Genomic DNA, 26,932 nt, shown 5'->3' with positions numbered 1-26,932 from the left:
TTTGCAAATTTTTGACCTCTTTGATAATTCAAAATTTAAAAATTACCTTCGCCAAAAAATTTCCATTATATTTATTTACAAGTTACTTAAAAATTATGCTGATCCAAATATTTTCGGAAAGTGGGATAAGTTACAAATATGTATAATTTTATATAGCATTCAATACAACAAACTGTTCATAAATTCTCTTATTACCTACCACTAACTTCTGCCTCAAATGAACCGGATTTCTCTTATGACAAAAAAATCTCCTATGATGATTTAAGCCTTTTTATTAGATGGTATACCTACATGAGGAGACAAAACAATCTTGCATCTAAAGCAATGAGCCGCCACTGATCTACCTTTTTATTAGATGGTATACCTACATGAGGAGACAAAACAATCTTGCATCTAAAGCAATGAGCCGCCACTGATCTACCAAATGACCACTTTTACTCCGATCGGAGTAATGCGCAGCGAATGTGTTAAGGAAAATTTAACAAAAATGAAACATAAGTATTAAGATTTATAAATATTTATTAAAAACCAATATTAACAACGTAAATTTTTAATATTATATAATACAAAACATAAATGATTATTATAAATAAACTTGTGATATTCGATCATTTTGAACAAAATGAACGCTTGATTCTTTTATTTATTAAATTTATGTGACACTGACTGTATAGCTGAAGAAATATACAAATCAGTGATGTGGGTGGGGATCTCCCTCCCACATCACTGATATAAATACATGTAAATATCCTTTAACTCATAAAAATATATAACCTACAATTATTATAATTTATAAAACTTTTGAACAAAAACAGTGTGGACTAGCCGACTCTTTGACATATACTTGTATTTAAGGTAATGTTATAGTTTCATATATTATATACCCAAGCTAGTGTTAATATCTTTTGATATAAAAATTACAGCATTCCTATTAATTAAAAAGCTTATTTACCTAAAATAATATTATTAAATTTTTTTAAAGAAACTAAAACTTACAAGAAATAGGTAGGGATATTTTATTTATACATAAGTTGAATACAGTTACGTGTTATGTACAATGATTCCACATAGTATGTGTAGCTTTTTAGGCTCCTGTAACCACAGTAAAACAACGCATACTGTTGCTACCAGCAATATCGTATTGTTTAACGAGAAATATTCGACCTGATTTAGATGACATTGAATCATAATTAAAGTCCGGATTATAAGCATTTTGCTTTTTTTTTGCTTATAATTAGGTTTTTTAATAAAAATGCTTATTTTAAAGATATGTTGCTGATCTTTGTTTATTTTACTTCTTATGATAAACTATAAAAACTGTAATAATTCAATAAACTATAAGAATTTTAATCTCTTCGGCTTAGGAGATAAACGGGAAAACCCATCGTTATACCTGTCTATGTAATAAACTACTATTTTTGTCTTCAGACAGCCCAAATTTATTATATTGTTGTAAAATAGTATACGTACATTTGTCTAAATTTAAATACGCACCAATCACATCTGCAGATGTTGAAAGAACTTTTTCTACATATAAATATATGTATACAGATAGAGGACATAGATTTTTACAAGAATATTTTGAAAAGCATATTATTGTTAATTGGTCATGAATAAAAAATATATTAATATGTTAATTATTTTTCGATCTTTTTTTATTATATTATAGCTTAACACTTTTGTAATTTTTTATTTATTGTTAATAATACGATAATTAAAAATACATGTAATTTAATGTTAATGTCCTTTATTCATATTTATATCATTATATCCATGTTTACTTACACGTTTTTTTTCTTGAACCTTGTTTATTTCATAAAAACTTTGCAGTGTATATTTTGACCTTTCTGTCATGCTTATAATCCGGACTTTAATCATAATCAATATTGATTAAGAAAGAAATTTGTTAATGTAAAATTATATTCCATCTCTGAGAGATGGGATATAGAACATATTGGGAAGCTGTTTGAAGACGAAAGAACAGAAACTCAATATCGACCTGATGAAAGGTAATCTTTGACGAGATGGAAATGGTTATCAAACTAGTAAAGGATATGAAAGCAACCAGACCGACCATACAAAATTCCTAACGAAGTAGTTAAATTGATGATGCCGTGGATATAGTGATTTAATGAGTCATGTATTGAACATTTTCTTAAGAATACTGCACTCTAATAGAATTTACAATAGTTTGATTTAAAAAAATTTGCCACCAAATAAGTATTTCAGTTTCTAGATCATGGAGCTCATGTAGAGATATAGTATCTTCGTGTGTTTTATCGACTTCAATAAGGCCTTTGTCTGGGTCAATAACGGCAAAATAATGTATGTCTGGCAACAGATTCCTACCAGTTAAAGAAAAATCTCTGACTGTCAGGCTAAAATTAGAACATTTATAATCCAGAAGTCGTGTGCGTCGATATGACGAACATGTCAGTTAATAGACCAGGGCGCATCTGTAAAAATATTAGTACATTTGGATGTTGAGAGGTGACTTATATTTTTTTGCAGAAATTGCTTGAAAATATCTCATATAATAATATTTCAGTTATCCTCCCACTCAAAAGGGTCCGGAACATTGTTTAAATAATCAAAATGTCAAAAAATTAAAGAAAAATTGGATTTTTTTCTTGGTTTTTTGATTATAACTTTAAAAGTATTCATTTTCGAGAAAAGTTGCATCGACATAAAAGTTGGGTAATTAAATTTTCTACAATATAGGATTAACTAAAAATTTTAAAAGTTGTCACCCTTGTTGCAAAATAGCAATAACTAAAAAAACCATAAAAAAACAAGTATTCGCATTTTACGTTTATCAACCATTTATGCTACACTTAGGACCTTCATATTTTACCCAGAAAAACTTTATGATATAATAAAACGATATGTACTGTAAATTTCATTAAGATCGGTATAATAGATTTTGCAAAATAAATTTTGCAATCCAGCTTTCGCAAAAAAAAATCATTTTTTCAAAATGTTGCAGCACTGAAAATAAAGCAGACAAGTTGATTTTTTTTTACGTATAAAAGAATACTGTACCTTTCATTTGCAATTTGCAAAATTAAAATCGGGTAACTACCACAGCGTCAGGATTTTTTTTAAATAAACATAAATTTTTGGTGCTACGCCCAGGACAGCGGATACGCGATTGGGCATTCCAATGACATTTGGTAATGATTGATAAATTTAAATTTTTAGTACATTTCGAAATAAATAAAAAAAATTGTTTATTGCAAAATAAAACACATACTCTGTCCTTTGAAATAACACTTTTTTTAGCAAAAACTTTCTTTGTTCATATATTTTTACTTAGAAAATAAAAGTTTATTATTTTTAAACAGATGCAATTGTTTAAACAATATTTCACAAACAATAATCAAATTAGTTTGATTTTTGTGGAATTAAAATATTAAAATACAACAAAATATAGAGTAAGAAAATAATATATTAGATAAACATTGGAAGAAATTTTGGCGGAAATCAACTTGTGTGAATCGAACACCGCTGTCCTGCGCGTAGCACCAAAAATTAATGTTTATTTAAAAAAATTCCTGACGTCGTGGTAGTTAACCGATTTTAATTTTGCAAATTTCAAATGAAAGTTAACAGTATTCTTCTATTTGTAAAAAAAAATTAACTTGCGATCTGCTTTATTTTCAGTCCTGCAACATTTAAAAAAAATGATTTTTTTTTGCGAAAGCTGGATTGCAAAATTTATTTTGCAAAATCTATTGAACCGATCTTAACTAAATTTACAGTACTGTTTTATCATATCATAAAGTTATTCGGGGTGAAATATAAAGGTCCTAAGTGTAGCAGAAATGGTTGAAAAACGTAAAATGCGAATACTTGTTTTTTATGTCTTTTTCGCAATTATTGCTATTTTGCAAGAAGGGTAACAATTTAAAAAAATTATAACCAATCTTATATTGTAGGGAATTTAATTACGCAACTTTTATTTTAGTGCCACTTTTCTCGGAAGTGAATACTTTTAAAGTTATAATCAAAAAAATCGAATAAAAAAAATCGAATTTTTTCCTTAATTTTTTGACATTTTGATTATTTAAACAATGTTCCGGACCTTTTTGAGTGGGAGGATAACTCAATTATTATTATATGGGTTAATTCCAAGCAATTTCTGCAAAAAAAATTAGAGTCACCTCTCAACGTCCATCTCAAAACAGATCCGCCCTGGACTATAAAGGGTTAATAAAGAGACTATTAAGACTGTGTGTTCCTTAAGACATTCATGCGGTATATTCGCTGTTGGTATACAAATTTATATAAATCATAAATTGCTACAGACAAAATTTCAATAATAGAGAAAAGGATAGAAGTACATGTATGCAATTCCATATAAATTGACGAAGCATAGAATATTTGAGAATATCAACTACTACCCAAGAAAATTTATGACAATGCGTAATTGTGATTATTATATGATTATATCATTTTTTCTTGGTTTTCTTTCCTTTCTTGTAATTTTCAGGATAAAAATTTACCACACCTATATTTATATGCACCAAGGCCTACCTACATTTATAAGTTTTAAATATCTTTATGTTAAATTTTTTCTACTCTAACCGACACTATTAGACTAAAGTACAATAGCTAGTGCAACCTGATGAATTTGTTTTCTCTTGGTTGTTCAGGTGAATGTTATTTAGTGCATAGGATTCCCACAAGCTCGGTGTTTGGATTATCTGAAAAAAAGAGGTTTTAATGTTAAACTATTTAAAGTTTACAACAATATCTTGTATTTAAAAACATCACTGGAGGAAAATAAGTTACAATTAATTAGACAAAACATAATGAGACTTATAACATTGTAAAGAAACTTGAAACTATCTATGTTAATTTAAAAACAAGGCACATCAAGTTCAAGTTACAGAGTATCTTCTTCCTTCTTCAGTGCTGTACGCTTAGCGATTGGTAGTCTCTATGGCAATTAGTTTCTTGATCATGTGCACATAATAATTTATCTACAGATAGATCAGTTCATTGACGAAGGTTTTGGGGCCACAAGTATTTTTCCTATCAATTCCCCTTTCCTTAAATATATTCAATATTAACTGTATCATTGAGTATCTACTATCTCTCATTATGTTGTTCTGAAGCTATTTCCTTGTGGCATTTTTATGATTAACTATTTATATGGGAAATAAGCCACAATTAAATTGAAAAAATAATTTTATTAACGTTTCGACGCCCAAATCGGGTGCCGTTGTCAAAATACAAAATACTACTAAATTAAACAAAAATGTTGTTGCTAAGTAGAAAATTCTTCTAATAATTTATTTAATCTGACTCATTTATATTGGCAATTCAGACGTATATTATACATTTTAAAGTAGAAAACTTTAAAATGATATCGCCAATATTTATGAGTTGCGTTCCTGGGACGACTTTACTAAAAGATAGTTCATTCGATTACATGAAATCAACCCCAACTCAAGAATATCCGTCACAAAAAATCATAGCATGTGATCTGTCTTTAAAAAGACAACCAAATGCAACGATAACAGTAAAATTCTCGCGTTAGAGATTCCATGGTAAATCACGAAGGAAAACCAGGAAAAAACCTCGTGATACTATCCTGACATCGTAAGTATTTGGTCTTACATTTAATTTACTTTCAAAAACTAATACCAAATTCTGACCTTAATATGTTTAAATTATAAATAATATTAATAATACATAAATATACAATAAGTAATACTAAAATATAAAATATGTACTAACTCGATTTTCTTTCTATTCACTTTCTCTTCCAGTATGGGTAATCACATCCTACTGCATTCTACCGAGCAATTTGCGACACAATTGGTTTCATTTAGCATAAATAGAGCCGCTTCTTTGATTTTTCTCTTTTTACTATCTGATTCTTTCAGCACTATACTTGAATCTCTCCACTGAACTCCATGTTCATTATCCCATGCGTGTTGACATATTTAAGATCTATCAAATTATCTATTTTTAATATAAGACTGATGTTCACTTATTCTATCGTTTAATGGTCTTGACGGTTCACCTAAATAAAATTGTTCGCATTCACAAGGTATTTTATAAATGCAATCTTTGTTCCTTCTTGTTCATTGTTAGGTTTAGTTTTAGATATAATAGATCTCAATGTGTTTGTTGTTTTGAATGTTGTTGAAATGTTGAATTTATTTCCTATTGTTTTAAGTTTCTCGGGTAGTCCTTTTATATATAGTATTGATATTTTCCTCGTATTATTTCTTGTGAATGTTGTAGGATCCCGTTCTAAGTTGTTCTGTTCCATTCGATCCAATCTTGACAATTCCTTATTTATAAACGATAAAGGATAATCATTTTTTAGTAAAACAGATGTTAACAATTGTTTTTTTTCTAAAAATGAATTTTCTAACGAAAATCGTTTACAAATAAGGAATTGTTAAGATTGATTCGAATGGAACAGAACAACTTAGAACGGGAACCTACAAAATTCACAAGAAATAATACGAGGAAAATATCAATACCATATTATAAAAGGACTATCCGAGAAACTTAAAACAATAGGAAATAAATTCAACATTTCAACAACATTCAAAACAACAAACACATTGAGATCTATTCTATCTAAAACTAAACCTAACAATGAACAAGAAGGAACACAGAATTGCATTTATGTTGTATTGCTTGTGAATGCGAACAATTTTATTTAGGTGAAACATTAAGACCATTAAACGTTAGAATAAGTGAACATCAGTCTTATATTAAAAATAGAGAATTTGATAGATCTCAAATATGTCAACACGCATGGGATTATGAACATAGAGTTCAGTGGAGAGATTCAAGTATAGTCCTGAAAGAAACAGATAGTAAAAAGAGAAAAATCAAAGAAGCAGCTCTAATTATGCTAAATGAAACCAATTGTGTCGCAAATTTCTCGGTAGAATGCAGTAGGATGTGGTTACCCATTCTGAAAGAAGAAGTCAATAGAAAGAAATTACCACGATTAGTAAGTCAATAAAATATCGAGTTAGTACATATTTTATATTTTAGTATTACTTATTATATATCTATGTATGTATTATTAATATTATTTATAATTTAAACATATTAAAGTCAGAGTTTGGTATTAGTTTTTGAAAATAAATTAAATGTAAGACCAAATACTTACGATGTCGGGATAGTATCACGAGGTTTTTTCCTGGTTTTCCCTCGTGATTTACTATGGAATCTCTAACGCGAGAATTTTACTGTCATCGTTGCATTTGGTTGCCTTTTTAAAGACAGATCACATGCTATGATTTTTTTGTGACGGATATTCTTGAGTTGGGATTGATTTCATGTAATCGAATGAACTATCTTTTAGTAAAGTGGTCCCAGGAACGCAACTCATAAATATTGGCGATATCATTTTAAAGTCTTCTACTTTAAAATGTATAATATACGTCTGAATTGCCAATATAAATGAGTCAGATTAAATAAATTATTAGAAGAATTTTTTTACTTAGCAACAACATTTTTGTTTATTTTAGTAGTATTTTGTATTTTGACAACGAAACCCGACTTGGGCTTCGAAACGTTAATAAAATTATTTTTTCAATTTAATTGTGGCTTATTTCCCATCTAAATAGTTAATTATAACTTCTTACGTGCGTACAAAGTACACACACATCCTTTTTTATCATTTCCTTCAATTAACCTACTTATTCTATTTATTACTTCTATGTTTTAAATGTGTTGAATTAATGATATTTTGAGCATTCTATGATAAGGCCACATCTCGAAGGCTTGTAACTTGTACACAATATTAACTTTCATGATCTAGGTTTCAAATCCTGATAGTAATATAGAATACACATAAAATTTTAGGAAATTACTTAATTTTCAGTTGTAGGCTCAGCTTTGAATTGTAGAGAATAATATATTGTTTCTCCATTATCCTGAGTAGACATCCTGTTGACAATTAGTTGAATAGGTCTTGTTTACTAGGGTCAAGTGGCTTTATCTCTGATGTATTTTTACTGGATCTGTTATTGCGGCATTGTCTCGAGGCATTTTCTAAAAGGAGTTGAAGATATTTGAATCTTTAAGCCATTATTATTGTGTCATCTCAATATCTAATATTGTTAATGTTATCTCCTGCAGGTCAAACAAATCATGTTTTTTTTGTTAAAAATTGTTTTTGAGATGGGGAGTACATGATGAATAAAATTTGGAGACAACACACACCATTGTCATATTCTTCTTTTGAATGAAAATTTGGTTAGTCTCGTCTACCAAAATAGAGGCTTTTTATTGGGACTTATCTTTTCCCTGGCCAGTGTTGTCAGGTTTGGGTATAAAAGCTACCCTTACAAGTTACCCTACTTTTGGATTATCAGTTTGTATTAGAACAGCTTCTAATCGTGCCTTTTCCCCTGCATGATATTTAGAATACCCAATAGGGAACTTGCATAAAATTTTAAATTCGAAAAAAATGTTATAAATCACAACAGAACATAATTTAAAACATGTATCAAAGATAAAAAAGTTGTTTTTGTGTTCCGTTTGACCCCTAAAGACGTTTCTAAATTCAAATTATAGCAGCTAGTCCAAAACACGTCGTTACGTCATATGGTTGTATGTTTACAATGTTTACATTCTGCACCAACAAAGTAAACAAAATTGTATATCATTTTAAATTAGACATTATAAACGTCAGTAGAAAATACAACTATCTGACGTCGCAAGTGTTTTTGATCGCTTGAACTATTTTAAATACATAGAAAATTTGTACTTTTACAAAATGGCACTAAACAACACTTATAGTGTTTCATTTTATTTTCCATAGTAAACCTTCTTTCCCTTCCTTCAAAAACTGTATCAAACTCCAATCTTAACAAACTGGTATAAATTATTACAATGACATACGATAAATGTCATTAGAATATAAATATTTTTCCCTTATTCCGCGTTAAATTTGTACTTCTAAGTTATTATGAGTTTTTGAAGCGTGAAATTTTGGAAATCTAATTTTTAAACAAAACTGAACATTATTATGAAATAAAAAAATGTGCAAGTTCCCTATTGATTGCTGTTTGGGGCCATAACTGTCAAAGATGCTTAGATTCGATAAACAAATAAAAAATAATTGACACGAATTGAAATCAATTAATCTTATAAATTATAACTTATATAGTCCTTTTCATGAGCATTTTTCAGTGCATCACAAATGATAGAAAAAAAGGCAAGTCCGTGATAATACACATTTATAACAATTATTCTAACATGACATTTTAGATAAATCTGACAGTTGTCACGTTTTATTTGCAATTTGGCATAAAAATGAATCAACTGTGTTTATTGCATTTATAAAATGGTATTTTCATTGATTTGTATAGTCTTATAAATTGTACAAATTATATTCGTAGATATATTATATAATTTGTAATTAACTTTTTTCGATTATAGCACAATCTATCGACAACTAGAATAAATGTTATAAATGTCTGTAATCACCGACGTGCTTTTTTTCTGTCACATACAATTTAATGCGTTAGAAAGAAATCGAAAAACTGTGACGCACTGAAAGATGCTGATGAGAAAAAGAATACCACCAAAATAACTGAAGTGTCAGTTTTTACATTAAATTGAGTACCTATCAAGGTTGCCAGGTCTGGTGAAAATTCACCAGATTTGGTGATTTTCTAACTCATTTGGTGATATGGTGAAAACTTTTTTAAAAAGCTTAATATCTGGTGATTTTTTGACCTTATCTATATTATATTTTTTTATTTAAAAAGTACGATTATATGTTTTTTATTCGTTATTAAGAATTGCCTAATATTCATATAATACAAAAAGTCTAATTTTGTATAATAAAATGATCCGCCTCTGTGGTGCTCAACCGGGGATTTCCCGAAGTTTACGCTACTCTTCCAAGTGTTCATGCGTCATGCACTTCCAATAATTTATGTCTTGGTTTTATAAACAAACCAGTTCAGTTAATATCAACATATCAATTTAGCAGTTTTATCTTTCTTGTGTCAGCTGTAGAGTTTTAAGTGATTACTGTTCTTCATATTTTGTAGTTTTGTCACGTTTTGTGTTAGTTTGATCATCTACTAAACTAAAATCTCAAAGGTTCTTAGGAACTATTTTTTCAATTTTAATTTGTATTAAAAATTTATTGGCATGAGCAAAAATTACTAGGTTTCCAACAAAACAATTTTGTATAACACCCCGCTCGACGAGGGTCGTCTGTCAGGCCAAGTTTAAGACATAAAACGTTAAGTTTTAAATAATATACATTGTCGGGATTATCAGTACCTTTTATAAAAATGAACACCTACATTTTACATTATATTTTACCAAAAAAAAATCGTTTCATTTGTATTCTAATTATTGTTTTATTAGGTTTGTTCCAACCCTTCACATTACCGTTCTCGAATGGTTACGCGTATGCGCATGCGCAATATTATGTGCAGCAACACATTTTCGTTACTGCGCATACTCATAACAATCTGGTGATTTTTAGCAAAATCTGGCAACTTTTAAAGCAATTGTCTGGTGATTTTTAGTTTTTTGACCTGGCAACCTTGGTACCTATGTCAACATTAAATTTAAATCAAAAATTGTATATATGAATACTAACTGTGTAGGACAGAACATAATATACCAGAAATAAAATTCGTAGGAGTGAACACTACAATTTTCCAAATTATGGCGAACAGATGAATGGTGTAGTAATGTATAAAGGACACACACAGACAGACATATTTTTGTTTTTATATATACAGAAGAAGATGAAATACAGTGTGATATGTTTCTTTTTATATAGGTTCTTTAAAACTAAAGTTTATCTTTATTGTCTGGATTATTAGATACTTATTAAAATTATAAAGTGGGATTTTCTTAATTTTTGCAAAATAAAAAAATAGTTTTAGTGTAGGTTTTAACTCTATAAATGATCAGAATGGTGATTTATTGTTTAAGTATTTTTTAATTGGTTATAATAAAAAGAGTAAACAAATCTACCTGATGAACTAGTTCTTCAAATGCTGCCTGTACTCCATCTTTTGTCTTGGCACTGGCCTCAATATACAATGTTTGATGTCTTCTAGCAAACCTCATAGCTTCTTCCCTAGATACTTCACGTTTATCCTTAAAAATATATATATTTGTATTACTGAGATTTATATATTATTGTGTTTCAATTTATCAATCAAAGATAGAATAAATTTTTTTTTAATATAACGCGGGCACATAAATTTGATACACCTTGTATATTGATTTGTAAATATTTATTAGAAGTTAGCTTTCACGCAAGGTGGTTTCTACTTAATGAGTTTTTCCATGAAATATTAAAAACATTTTTGTAAATAAAAAGTGAAACGAACATTTATTTAGGATTATAATTTTAAAAAGATTGTTTACGGGAAAAGGTAAAACCACAGGTAGATGTAATTATTAGTTTTTAGAAAAATAGAGGTAAAGAGAATTGGAATTTTAAATATGTTTGTTTAATGATAGGAATATTTAGATAATTTCCGAAAAGTCATAAGTTTGGAGTAGAAGTATTGTTTGATAGAATGACTGGTTTTTTCGAATGAAACAGAGGAAGGTGGAGAGAGAAATGTTTCTGATTGGTTTGGCAATTTGGAATGGGGAAAGTTTTGTTTGAATGTTGAGACAGTTTGGAAAAGAAAAGATTATTGTGTTACCGGCAGCCGAGAGGAGCAGTCAAAAGTTTTCGTGAGTAGTTCAGAAGTAAGTACTAGTGGTTGTGTTTGATAGTGAGAGTAGCTGAAAAGTGGAACGGGAGACAAATCAAATCGAGAAGAAATACCTCTTTGATTCTGTAAAGTCCAAGAGAGTAAGTTACAAGAATTATCGTTATTAAAATTATTTGTGACACCAAGTAAAAAAGATAATTGGGTCTCAGGAGATTATTGTTGAGAGAAAGAGAGGAGAGAGATTTGGAGTTTATTGAACGAGTCCTGGTCAAAGGAAGCCTGGCTTGTGTTTTGGAGAAATAGTTGCTGGTATCCTGCTGGATTGTTTGCTGAGAACGGAGAGGGCTTTGATTGGTAGCCTAACATAATCAACAAGGAGGAGCTGTTTGGGTCAAGAGGAGACATCATTGTGTGTGAATCAAAAAGGTCAGTCAATAACCTATGTGATAGATTTTTTATAATCAGAAGTTAATTTTTTTTTACGTAAAAGCATATGAATTTAAGATTCCAACATTTCAAAAATTTAATAGGAAGTATAAGTAATTTTGCGAATACCCAATTTGTTTGTTTAGTTGGTTTTATTAATGGTATCAAAAACAAAGCGATAAATATTTTTTTTATTAGATTAATTTATATGATAAAGGTTTCATTTGGACAATTATGCCCACAGAATTTAATTGATAAATTTACAGAGCATTGCTATTCGAGGTGTGCAAGTACTTGGAAGGGGAAACGAGAAACGACCCTGCGCGAGTCGCGGAGAAATATTGCAACTATCTTAAATAATTCATATTGTCAATTGAAATTGTCAAATTGACGTATATTTCATACCTTCTGTCAATGAAGCAGAAAAATTATATATTGCTCCACAATACTGATATGATATGCAATTATTATATAAAGGTAAAATTAATTTATTTTATTTTGCTTGCAGTACTGCATTTTAATAACTAATTTTATTTACTTCATACAATTGTTGACGGTTTCATAACATAACCTGAATTTTATTTTTCCTTCTTATTATTTTTTTGGACTATGGCCTTGACAATTATCCAGTAACCAGGACTAATATAATTGGCCAACATAATTAAAAGTGCGAATTTTAGTATAGAGCGTAGAAATAGGGGTCGCTTTGCCGAACTTGCACGGTCCCAATTGATAATAAAGGTATTTGTATGTGTTTATTTATGATATTTCTATTTATTTCCTTTTCCTATTTTTATCCCGATAAGGATCAACTAAGAGATACTGAAACCACGAGAGAAGATAACTATAACATAAGATAATTTAGACATTTTTTTATATTATAAAAAGGCACCCTGAGATTCTTTCTTAATTTTTATGTATGATTTGCGTTAATTAAATAATTGATCAGATAAATAATAATTAATATAAAAGTAATAGAAAGCAGATCATAACAATATGTTAAAACAAGTTAAAAGTAAAATAAAAAAAAAGTGGTGGTGGTGGAGTATTAATTGCAGTTAAGAACTCAATTCCTTCTTATCAAATTCAGTCTGATCCTTCGATTGAACAGTTGTTTGTTCTCTTTAATAACAAATCTATAATCGGTACAGTATACTTTCCACCTAAATCTATAGCTACTTTATACCAATCATACTTTGAACAGCTTATCACTATAAGCGAGCAATATGATAGAGCAAACCTTTTTCTATTGGGTGATTTTAATCTTCCATCTGCAGTTTGGGATGTCGATGATTATTGTTCCGTTGCTTCTCCTCAGCCTACAGCTACACAATCCGAAGCTGATTCTATTGAAACTATATCCAATATCTGTGCTTTTTTCAATCTCTTCCAGACCAACGAAATAACCAACGATAGAGGAGTTACGCTTGATCTCATTTTATCTCCATTGGGTATTGATGTATTGAAGGCTATCGACATTTTAATTCCAGTGGACACACATCATCCTCCGCTTGAATGCAGTTTGCCACTCAAAATCACAAATGATCATTCATCTGGTGAAGAGTATTATTATGACTTTGTTCATGCTGACTATGCAGCAATTCGCTCTTCCCTTGAAGCAATTAATTGGGATGGTGCACTTCAGGGAAAAGAGCTCTGTGACATGATTTCTGTATTTTACGACATTTTTTATTCCATCATTGATCGTTTTGTTCCGCTAAAAAAAATCTGTGATAAGAATAAATATCCATGCTGGTACTCCGCTGAGCTGAAGAAGTTGCTTCACAAGAAGAAATCAGCGCACAAGATATATAAGAGCACTAGGTGTCCAGAAAGTTATGCAGCATTTAGTAACTTAAGAACTAGATGTAAATTTTTATCAAGACAGTGTTATGCTGATTACATTCAACGTACCGAACATTCTATTGTTAATAACGTTAAATCCTTTTGGAAGTTTGTAAGTAGTAAAAGAGAAAATAACGCTATACCTAATACAATGACTCTTGGAGATCGTACTGCCTTCAATGGAACTGATATTGCTAATCTTTTTGCTAACCAATTCTCTTCCGTCTATACTAACCAATCCTTACATCCGCATGTAACCCAGATTTCACCTTTGGTTAATGTGTCTAATTATCACATTGAAATTTCAAAAATCTACGAAAAACTGTCTGAACTCAATACCAACAAAGGTCCTGGTCCTGATGGAATTCCCCCTACTTCCTTAAAACATTCAGCTTCATTCTATCGCGCCCACTTTTTTTTTTATATATTTAATAAGTCTCTATTAACAGGGGAATTTCCAGACTACTGGAAAAACTCTTATGTCACTCCAATATATATATAAATCAGGTCGAAAATCGGATATAGGTAACTATCGTCCCATTTGTATTCTTAGTGCTATTCCTAAAGTTTCTGAGAGCATTATTTCCGATTATTTAAGTTATGACTTCTCGCCAATTATAGAGGCCCAACAATTTGGATTTACATACAAAAAATCAGCAGAATTGGGTCTCATAACATATGTTGATTTTTTGACAGATGATCTTGAGAGGGGTTTACAAGTTGACTGTGTATACTGACTTTTCCAAAGCTTTTGACAAAGTTAATCATGAGCTCTTGATTCATAAACTTTATTTATATGGAGTTGATGACCTTATATTGAAGTGGCTCAAGAGCTATCTTACGCAAAGATCGCAAATTGTTAGGGTTAATCATCACTATTCTCATACCATCTCTGTTACCTCAGGTGTACCACAAGGATCACACTTGGGACCTCTGTTGTTTAATATATTTATCAATGATCTAATACCCTGTTTCCAAGTAAGTAAAACTTTGTTATTCGCTGATGATTTAAAATGTTTTAAAATAATCACATGTGAGGCTGATTCACTTAGTCTACAAGGTGATATTGATCGCCTATCTAACTGGTGTATGCAAAATGGTATGTGTTTGAATGCATCCAAATGCCATATTCTTCGTTTCCATCGAACTCATCATCCAATCATCTTCGAATATAGTATAAATAATCTGACCTTACATTCTGCCTCTGAAACTAGGGATCTAGGTGTGATCCTTGACTCCGCCCTTAGCTATAAATCACACATTTCCAGTACAATACAGAAGTCTATGAAGATGCTTGGCTTTATAAAAAGAACCACCAGAGACTTTACAAACATCTCAGCTATTAAATCACTTTATTTCTCCCTGGTTAGATCTCATTTCGATTACTGTTCCACAATCTGGTCCCCCTATTATTTTACTCATAAACTGAAACTTGAAGCTGTTCAACACAATTTTCTGAGATATACTGCTACTAAGATGCATGTATACTATGACTATTCTGTATTAGAGCGCATACTGAACTTACCTCCTCTTGAGGTACGCAGAAAACAAAGAGACTTAATAATTTTATTTAAAATTATCAACGGGCTGTGTAACTGCCCCGAGCTTCTCTCCAAAATATCTCTATTTGTCCCCAGTCGTTCGACTAGGCAGGTGCAAACCTTTTATGTCTCTTTTCATAGATTCAATTATTCTTACAACACATTTATTCCTAGAGCTCTTCGATTAGCTAACTCATTAAATAACCTCGAAATTTTTAATATATCAGTTTCCCGCTTCAAAAACCATATTTCTTCCCTAACTTTTTAATATTTTCGGTCAGAGCTTTTGTATTGTGGTTGGTGTTACATGACATGTATGTATTAGATAACTCAAAACCGTTATACCTTGGAACATTTCTGAATTGATTTAGGTGATATCTTTTGTTTGTAATTGTACTGACCTATATGTTATCTTATTCTTTTTTTTTCTTTTTCTTTTTTGTAACTGTACCACTCATAGAATTATTTTCTCTCAAACCACTTTGCTATGTTATATTATGATAATTTATGTTATATAATTGGTTAACATTAATGTTATATAATTGTATAATTATGTTATATAATTTAGAATACTGTAACATTTATATCTGAATAGGGCTTGCCCGTGAATAAATAAATAAATAAATTAAATAAAAAAACTATTTTGACACTAAAACTGTATAAGGTGAGACTTTCGTCCTAACGCCGTAATTCTTTCAATGTTTTTGTACTAATTTTGCAATATTTCCGGTTTTAATTACAGTCAACTCCCGTTTATCCATGGGGTTGGGTGGCATGGTTGTCGCGAGTCGCGGATAACGAAAATCACGTATAAGCCACAAATGGAGATCAAATACATAAATGCAAAAAATAAAAATCCGAAGTCACCCGCATTTGTTGGTTACTTTACACTGCAACAATAGAACATTATATTTCTGTTTATAATAATAAATTCATACCTAAATTGCGATAGATATTTATCAGGAATAAACTACAATTTTCATTAAAATCATATATTTTTGTATGTTGTGGATAAATGGGAGTTGACTGTAGTGGATCAAGGTTTACCAAACATCATTTTGTAGGTTCTTTAAAGGAGCAAATTACATTGATGATTTATTTATCAACAGACAATCCCCCAATTAAAATACAGTATATATTATCCCCAATTAAAAACATTAATCACAAGAGATTTTTAGCCTAATCTACATTAAATTTAAAAATTTTAATCATACAAACTAGGAACATTAAATAACAAACATTAATAAAAAATGTACAAAACACAAGGACATCAAGCTATCACACACAGTTTTTAAGCTGAGCTTTAAATTCTTTTGGAAAACTATAACAATCTAAACTTTGTGAATATTGGTTAGCAAACATTGGTGTTCTAGACATGAAGGAGTTATGCTTATGCCCGTAATTTGTTCGATGAGGCCTAACGTAAAAGGGTTGATTTAGCCTCGTTTGTCTACTGGGAACATGGAGGCTAATTTTCTCCAATAGTTGAGGACCAAAATTATTGGAGTGTAGAATATTGTAAAACATTGTGAGATCCTTATGCATGCGTCGGATTTGGAAAGAAGTTATGTTGAGAGACTTTTCCATATTTGAATAGCTAATTTCATCAACCTTCTGATTTTGTTTAAATGCAACAAATCTTAAGAACTTGTGTTGAACTCTCTCAATAGCTTGAATATGGGTGTTATAATGTGGAGACCAAACACATGAACAGTAATCTAGGTGAACAGTAATCTCACAAGTGAACAATACAATATTTTTATGGATGGGATATTTAGAAAGTCTTTAGCACAACGTTTGATAAACCCTAAAAATTGAAGTGATTTTGAGACAATAGATGAGATATGAGGGATGTAGGATAAGCTGGAATCAAGCACAACACCTAGGTCTTTTATCTGATATACAGAGTCTAAAGGACAATCCTTAACTTAATAGTATAGATATGATTTGTAGGAGTTCTATTTCGACCAAAAACCATTAAGTGACACTTTTTAACATTAAGTTCCATTCCGTTATTATCACACCAATAGCTCAACTGATCCAAGTTAGATTGTAATTTTTGATAGTCACCATCATTCTCGATTTTCAAATATAATTTTAAATCGTCAGCAAACATTAGGAAAAAAGCAAAGTGGAAACAGGAGACAATATCATTAACATATATCGCACCTTGAAAACCGTATGGCAATATCTGCAATTTTTTCATAAAATGACTTTTGAATGCAGTCTAATAGGAAAAAAAAATCTATTTTTTAATGCTATATCTGCAACAAAATTTAATTTCGGCACTAGAAAGATAAGTCCCTATGGCTTTTGTAAAAAATCGATTCTTCTTTTTATACCATTAGGCATTATCTGCAGATGGTGCACAATGGTTCTAAATAGGAACAAAAACTCAGATCTATATGGCAATATGTGCAAAATGCGACCAACGCTCGTAAAATAAAAGCAAGATATACCGAAGAAAAATGCTTTGAATGCAAAAAAACATAGTGTGTAAGTACAATTTAATTGCAACACTGGAAATAAGCGACAAGACTATAACAAATTAATATACAATGTACTGTAGATGGGTTTATTCTAAAAGAAAAGCAAAGAACTCATAAGAATGGAAAAAGAATCAACGAAGTCATGAAACAAAACATAATGATTTACATCGAGTCCATTCCTTGACTGGAATCTCACTATCTAAGGAAACAAACTACCAGATAATTCGTCAGCGGTGACAAAACTATTGCTGATATTGATTGCGATTATATAAAATTTTGCAAAGAAAAAGGTTCAGTGTTCAGAAATTACGCTACGTTGATGACCATATTTCTATGGTCATCTATGCTATTATATTGATTAAAGAGGAAAAAAAATGACTTAAAATCTGCAAAATCCAACACTAGAATGACTGTTTGTTTTGATTTACAATCATTACTACCGACGCCTTAAGCAAAGTCTTCTTATTTTATTACAAAAGGAGATTTTCAACATTTAATTTCACAATTTTTTACCTGACCCCAAATGTAGGACACTGCTCTCTTTGGTTCGAGCGAATTTCTAATTGTAATTCAAATGAAATAGCGTCGTCTCTGTTACAAATTCTGAGGAACCATGCCAGGGGAAAAGATAATATTATACTCAGATAACTGCAGTGGACAAAATAAGAACAAGTAATATTGTCTGTCTTTATCAATATGCCGTACAGAAATTTAACATACCTAAAATTAGGTACCCACAAAATTTTTATAACGGGTCGCTTCCCAAATGAGGTAGATAACGTGCATTCTTTGAGAAACAAAAAATGTCGACATCATATTGGACTTTAAAAAACGATGTGGAGGAAATGTGGAACAATAACATTGACGAAGAAGGAAATCAGGTAGTCTGGAATGACATCAAAATGAGCAAGGTGGAGAAGACACTTAAAAATAAGTTTCAGGTTAAGGTAAGCTTATACAGAGTTCAGAACCATTAATATAAGGTGAAGACAACGAAGTATCGTGGCTAATATGGAACTAAGTAAAGCATATTCTCATCCACCAGGAATATGCAACCTCAGAAAACAAATGTAGAATCTCACTATGTAAGGTTAATGTTATTCAACAGCGCTATCATATAGGTTTTATGCAAATTTGCACGTGACCAATGCAACAGTGGAAACCGAACAGACACATTATAATATGCAAGACTTTGATTAATAGGCCTGGATCCCACGAACCAAATAAAAGTTTATCATCAGACAAACTTTGATGTATGGTGTTGTTCTGAAGCTATTTTCTTGTGGCATTTTTATAATCAAGTATATTCAAATGGGAAATAAGCCACAATTTTACCTAAAAATGATTTTATTAACGTTTCGACGCCCAAGTCGGGTGTCATTGTCAAAATACAAAATAATACTAAATAAACAAAAATGTTGTTGCTTAGTAAAAAATTCTTCTAATAATTTATTTAATCTGACTCATTTATATCGGCAATTCAGACACGTATTATACATTTTAAAGTAGGCGACTTTAAAATGATATTGCCAATATTGATGAGTTGCGTTCCTGGGACGACTTTACTAAAAGATAGTTCATTCGATTACATGAAATCAATCCCAACTCAAGAATATCCGCCACAAAAAATCATAGCATGTGATCTGTCTTTAAAAAGACAACCAAATGCAACGGTGGTACTGAAATTCTCGCGTTAGAGATTCCATAGTAAATCACGAGGGAAAACCAGGAAAAACCTCGTGATACTATCCCGACATCGTAAGTATTTGGGTTTACATTTAGTTTACTCTCAAAAACTAATACCAAATTCTGACTTGATATTTTAAATTTTAAATAATACTAAAATACTAAATATGTACTAACTCGATATGTTACTGATTTACTAGTTGTGGTATTTTCTTTCTATTGACTTCCTCCTTTAATATGGGTAACCACATCCTACTGCATTCTACCGAGGAATTTGCGACACAATTGGTTTCATTTAGCATAATTAGAGCCGCTTCTTTGATTTTTCTCTTTTTACTATCTGCTTCTTTTAGGACTATACTTGAATCTCTCCACTGAACTCTATGTTCATTATCCCATGCGTGTTGACATATTTGAGATCTATCAAATTCTCTATTTTTTATATAAGACTGATGTTCATTTACTCTAACGTCTAATGGTCTTGACGTTTCACCTATATAAAATTGTTCGCATTCACAAGGTATTTTATAAATACAATTCTTTGTTCTTTCTTGTTCACTGTTAGGTTTAGTTTTAGATAGAATAGATCTCAATGTGTTTGTTGTTTTGAATGTTGTTGATATGTTGAATTTATTTCCTATTGTTTTAAGTTTCTCGGATAGTCCTTTTACATATCGCTACTTCAATACAAAAGGGCCACAAATCAAAATCACAGTTTTTACAGAGGAGCTACTCAAAGTTTTGACATTTATTTTTGGTTCATTTTTCTTTTTTTTTTTATCATTTATATGCAAGTAATATATTGTTAGAAAGGTAAAATTAAACTATATTTGATATTGTATTTAGATACAGCGTAAGTATTTTCCTGAAAGAGATATTAGCAGATATGGCCCTTTTGTATAAAAAATATTTCTTATGTCATGATAGGAATTGGAAATAAACGGACACATACCAAAAAAACAAACATTTTAATCAATGTTTTTGTCACTAATTAATGTAGATTTTGAGTAAAATTATTACAAAAAAGTTTTATCTAATCAAAAAAAAAAAAATTACAATGTCAGTCTACAAAAATAACAAAAGTTAATTCCAAAACTACTTAAAACTAATTCTTTACTTAAAACTAGTAAAATTAATTTCCCTATTATCTGTTATATTCCCTATTATAGCTGTTAGTGATAGTTATATTTTTTTGAGATAAAAATGTGATTACACTTCACTATGATATTAAGAAACCTAAACAAAATTAAAATAAAAATACAATCAATCCCATTAAAAATAACTTCATACGGGAAATGACTCAAAGAACATTTTTCGTTTACCTACTGTAAATTTAATTAATTTTTCATTGAGTAAAAAACCCTACTTCTTATGAACTATAACTACTTTGCAGAGTAGCAATATACAGATTTAGATAAGGCATGTCCAAATTAGTCAAAATAAAATGCGGTAGGCGGCACGCTCTCAATTAAAATTGGCAATAAACACATTGTGTAATATTATGATATTCAAACTTTGGAATTACCTATATTAAAATAAGACGATTGAAAACAATATACAGTGGACTGGACTCTCCCTATAACGAACACGGATATTACGAGGTTTCGTTTATAACGAGGTACATTAGGTGTCCCATGAAATTCCTATTGAACTAGAATCCTCTATAACGAGGCATATTTGGTTATAACAAGGAAAATAATCTATATTGAATCTCTATACATATAAATAGTTCTAAGCATAAAATAGTTCTAAGAATAAAAAAACACCTTCACACTGCTATTGTCAATGGTTCCGGACTGCAAGTTATTAGAAAATAAATCTCATTTTACAATGTCTTAACACTCGCTGGATAATAAAAAAAGGTATCAATGTTTTACAACTGTTTTGTGTCTCCAATAAAAACAGTTTTTAACAATTCAACAAAATTCAATGTATCAATTTATGTCAAGGGTTCCTAAGGCAAGTTATTAGATATAATAAATAAATCTGGGCCTCCCAGGTAAACTTCATAGTTACTGTTCAGCAATGTATTTTTACCAGATTTATTTATGACTATCAGATGTAGTAAACCTTACTCAACAATAATAACCCATAGAGAGACAAAAAAAAGTGCCGAAATGAAATTTTTATTATTAAATGTGTAAGAGGTCAAAAAATTTGACCAATGTTTATAATTTTTTTACTGAATGGGTGTTTGTAATAATCAAACAAAATGTATTAATCAGTTTACTACATTACAAAATATACAGGGTATATTTTTTCTTACAATTTAAGCAAAAATGTTAATGGTTGAAAAAAATTAAACTTTTAGTATCCCATAAATAGGTCTAATGGGTTAATGGTCGCTCGTGTCAGAGTCAAGCATGTACAAAATTGCCAATAAGGCACGCTCTCATATCAGAGCAGAGCGTGTACATTAAGGGGTTAATAAACTACATAAGAGGCAACAAAACAATTTCAATATTATTGTTGTCTGATATAACGAGATCCGCTTATAACGAGGGTCTTGGTCCGTCATTTCAGTTCTCGTTATAAAGAGAGTCTACTGTACAAGTAAATAAAAACAACGGCATTTTACTTTATAATAATAACATTTGACTGTCATAAAAAAATGCAAAATAGTCATGTCCCAATATATGGCCCTTTTTTATTTTAAATGATATTTATACTAATTACGAGAATATAAGCAAAATGAACGTATTCTGTAATACATCCTTTTTGATTGAGAAATAAAAATATATATTATGCGAATATTTTGTATAAAATGTTTCTGTTTGCTAAAATGCTTTTGTTTAAGAACTAATAATGTACTTACGTGAATCTTCTGTGCAAAACGGACGTATTTCGGAATGTGGCACTTTTGTTTATAAAAACGGTAACAACGACTAGGGTTTTTTGAAATGTGGCTGTTTAGCACAAAAGAAACGTGCGTTCACTTCGACTGCCAGGACACAACTAACAAAGTGGCGGTTTTGTCCATATTTTTTCTTTCAAACACAAAAATGCAAAAAGGCCGCAAGTGTCATTTCGATATTAAAAAACGAAAAATACATGGGGGTTTCAGTGGTATATAAAAATATGACTGCTTAAGGTTAGATTTTTTGAATAAACAAGATTTTCGTATTTTTTGAATTGTGGCCCTTTTTTACTGAAGTAGCGATATGGTATTGATATTTTCCTCGTATTATTTCTTGTGAATGTTGTAGGATCCCTTTCTAAGTTGTTCTGTTCCATTCGATCCAATCTTGACAATTCCTTATTTATAAACGATATGGGATAATCATTTTTTAATAAAACAGATGTTAACAATTGTTTTTCTTCTAAAAATGAATTTTCGTTAGAACAAGTAATTTTGGCTCTATCATATAAGGATTTAATGATTCCCTTTTTAACGTTGATGTTATGATTTGATTTGTAATTGAGATATCTGTTGGTGTGTGTTGGTTTTCTATACACTTTAGTCTCATATCCAGTATCCTTCTTTGAGACCAAAACATCGAGGAAAGGTAGGGTGTTATTGTATTCCTTTTCCATTGTAAACTTTATTGTCTCTTCTTGATCGTTTATAATATTCAGGAACGTAGCCAACAATTCCGATCTATGAGGCCATATGGAAAACACATCATCTACATATCTCCACCATACTGTGGGTTTTAAATTTTGTTTAGAAATGATATTAGTTTCGAAATCCTCCATAAATATATTAGCCAATAATGGAGATAAAGAAGAGCCCATTGCGAGACCAAAATTTTGTTTATGGAATTCATTATTTAGTTGAAAATAGGTCAATTTCTCGTCCAATTTCTCTTTTGCCAATTCTTTCCAAAGTGTTTGAGAGAATCCTAAAGAAGCAGATCAATGACTACTTTGAATCTAATCGGCTTTTTGCAGTGCAGCAATTTGGATTTAGAAAAAACAAAACAACAACACTTGCTATCGATCATTTTACAGGCAGTATTTTGGAAGGATTTGAAAACTTTCTTGATACCCTTGCCTCGTTCCTTGATCTTACTAAAGCTTTTGATTGTGTCACTCATAGTATTCTTCTTAAAAAATTACATGCCTATAATTTTCATCCTATGTCTATTCAATTGATTGAGTCTTATCTATCAGATAGATTTCAATATGTGTTTTTTAACCAGCTTAAATCTGATAAAAAATCTTTGATGTATGGAGTGCCTCAAGGGTCAGTTCTAGGTCCAATATTATTTCTCATTTATATAAATGACTTGGGATTTTCACAAGAGGGCCCGGTAAGCACAGTCCTATTTGCTGATGATACTACATGCTATCAAAGTTACCACCCTTCCCAAATCAGTGATATTGATCTTGAGACCACAGAGAGCAATTTGTTCCAATGGTTTTTGGCAAATCGTCTCTCTCTCAATAACTCAAAATCACAAACAGTGAACTTTACCCTAAGACATAACACCATTACACATCCCATTTTAACAGATTGTTCACAGGAAGCTAAATTTCTTGGTGTTTATCTTGATCAGGGACTCACTTGGGAACGGCACATACTGAAACTTTCCCAAAAGCTCTCAAGCCAACTCTTTTTATTTAGAAACCTATCTAAGGTTACCTCCCTTCAAACCCTTCTTACATCATATCACAGCAACTTTCACTCACGACTAACTTACGCAATCCTTTCCTGGGGACACTCTTGCCATATAGATAAGGTGTTTGGTCAGCAGAGAAAGTGTATTCGCATAATCACAGGTCAGGGTTATCGGGACGATTGTAGGCAGTCTTTCAGAAACCTGAGGATTCTCACACTACCTTCTGTGTACATTATGCAGTGCCTGTTGTATGTTCATCAAAATGTAGATCTGTATAAAACACAACAGCATACTTATCAGACTAGAAATCATGATGCCCTTGTACCAGACTTCAGTCGACTTGAGAGGACCAGAAATGGAACCAGATACCTAGCATTGAAATTTTATAACTGTATACCAATATCTATTAAAAGTCTTGATTTTAACCAATTTAAGAGACAAATTAAAAATTATCTTCTGATGGGTGCTTTCTACTCATTTGAGGAGTACTTCAGATCTAAATTTTGTTTTGTCCTGTAATTTAATTAGTGTTTAGTTTTTAAATTTTAGTAATAGGTTTTTTTTACTGAAGTACTGTCAACTTTTAATGTAATTTTAGACAATTTTAATTATTGCTGACCTGTAAAAGTACATTTGTACATTATTACCAATAAATACTCTACTCTACTCTATTATTAGTACATAATGTCAATAACTCCATTATAGGTGATACATTTAGTCTTGTCCTAGTTGTTAATGTATTATCATTTTCTAATTTCGTTTTGATTATGTTTAAAGTTTTATCTAATGGTACATTTGTAAATAAACTGTTTATGTCAAAACTTACTAAAATATTATTTGGATTAAATTCTATATTTGATAATTTGTTTAAAAAATGTTGTGTATTTTTTATAAATGTGTCATTATTATTTGCAAATGGTTTTATAATATTTAATAAAAATTTTGATGGTATTACAAATAGGTCTAAGTGGAATATTTGCTTTGTGAATTTTCGGTACTCCATAAAAATGTGGTGTCTTACTGTAATGAGGTGTCATTAATTTTCTTTGATAGTATGTTAGGTCATTTTTAAATTTGAACAAAGTTCTATAGATTTTGTTTTCCAGTGTCTTCGTTGGATCCTTCGTTAATTTGGTATAAGGTCCATTTGTAATTAGATCTGTAATTTTGTCCTCATATTGTACTTTATCCATTATTACAGTTGCATTTCCTTTATCCACTGGTAGGATTGTTATGGAGTCATCATTTTTTAAAGTTTTTAAAGCTTTCATTTCCTCTTTGCTGATGTTCTGTTCAATTTTATTAGATTTTTCCAATTCAAGTTTGCATAGTACCCTATATTGTTCTTTTTCATGAGTTGGTAAACACTGGGATATTTTTTCCACTGCACTAATTATGTATTATACTTTAAAATGTATAATACGTGTCTGAATTGCCGATATAAATGAGTCAGATTAAATAAATTATTAGAAGAATTTTTTACGAAGCAACAACATTTTTGTTTATTTAGTATTATTTTGTATTTTGACAACGACACCCGACTTGGGCGTCGAAACGTTAATAAAATCATTTTTAGGTAAAATTGTGGCTTATTTCCCATTTGAATATACTTGATTTGATGTATGGGAACACTGGAACAGGGGAAGTTTTAATTGTGGAACAGATTAAAATTTTGGAACGTCAGATTACGAAAACGTCCCATGTATTTTGTCAGACAGGACTTCCGATTGATTTGTTACACTTTCATTAAACTCTCATGCATTAAGTGACTAGACACTAGACACTTCTATTAACAAATTTTCAGCTTGCAATTAATAAACTTTTTTTTGGTACGCGGGATCCAGGGCTAGAATTAGGGGAAATGTGAATATTATACTTTATACTCAATAAGAAATAAAACAGCTAGTGACAAATAAAAGAGTCAAAAAATATTGCATCATAGAAAAAAATATGTAATACACCACAAATAGAAATCAAAGAAAGATATCTTCAAGACACTAGATCTGAAAATAGATTATAAGTAAAAAGGAAACATACACAGGAAAGCAAGAAAGGAATCTTTCCTATCCTAATTAACAGTGTAGAAATGTAATCTTACCACATCTATTTTGTTTCCAACAATCATTTTCACAATATTACTTTTTGTGGAATATGTCTCCAGTTCACTCAACCACATTTCTAGTTTTGAGAAGGAGGCATAACTACTAACATCAAACACTAAAATTGCACCCTGAGCATCCCTATAATACGAAGGAGTCAAAGTTCGAAATCTCTCCTGACCAGCAGTATCCCATATAGCTAGTTTGACTGTGTTGCCATCAATTGTAAGTCTCTTGGTTTTAAAATCTACACCGATAGTCAATGTTTGTTCTGGATCAAAATTATCCTCTGTGAATCTAAGAAGAAGGCTTGATTTCCCAACACCACTCTCGCCTATAATTAGAAGTTTTAAAGTTGTAAGTATATCTTCCTCCATTGTTATTTAATTTAACAAAAATCACTGTTCTCGAAAACTTTCAAACAAACTTTCACTTGAGACGAATTTCTTGTAGAATTGCCTCCAAGTATATGCCTTCTAACCAAATTGTCGAATTTAATTAACTATTTAATAAATTGGTATTTTCACCTGTGACGCAGATATATTTTTAAAAACAAAATATTAAGACGTCAAAATATGACATGACGTGACATGA

At 30.4% G+C, this 26,932-nt stretch overlaps 1 protein-coding gene across 1 annotated transcript; it reads right to left on the bottom strand.

Annotated features, from left to right (window-relative positions):
- Positions 1-501: 501 nt before the first annotated feature.
- Positions 502-26,931, bottom strand: LOC114329151 (ras-related protein Rab-18-B). Its single transcript, XM_028278169.2, has 3 exons — positions 26,338-26,931; positions 10,993-11,118; positions 502-4,706 (listed from the first exon to the last, which is right to left on the bottom strand). Exons 1-3 carry the CDS (start codon positions 26,713-26,715, stop codon positions 4,596-4,598), a joined length of 615 nt encoding a protein of 204 aa, XP_028133970.1. The 5' UTR covers positions 26,716-26,931; the 3' UTR covers positions 502-4,595.
- Between the last annotated feature and the right edge of the window lies 1 nt (position 26,932).

This window comes from Diabrotica virgifera, chromosome 4 (assembly GCF_917563875.1).
Source record: "Diabrotica virgifera virgifera chromosome 4, PGI_DIABVI_V3a".
Lineage (NCBI taxonomy): Eukaryota > Metazoa > Arthropoda > Insecta > Coleoptera > Chrysomelidae > Diabrotica > Diabrotica virgifera.
This window is presented reverse-complemented; position numbering and strand designations above follow the sequence as displayed.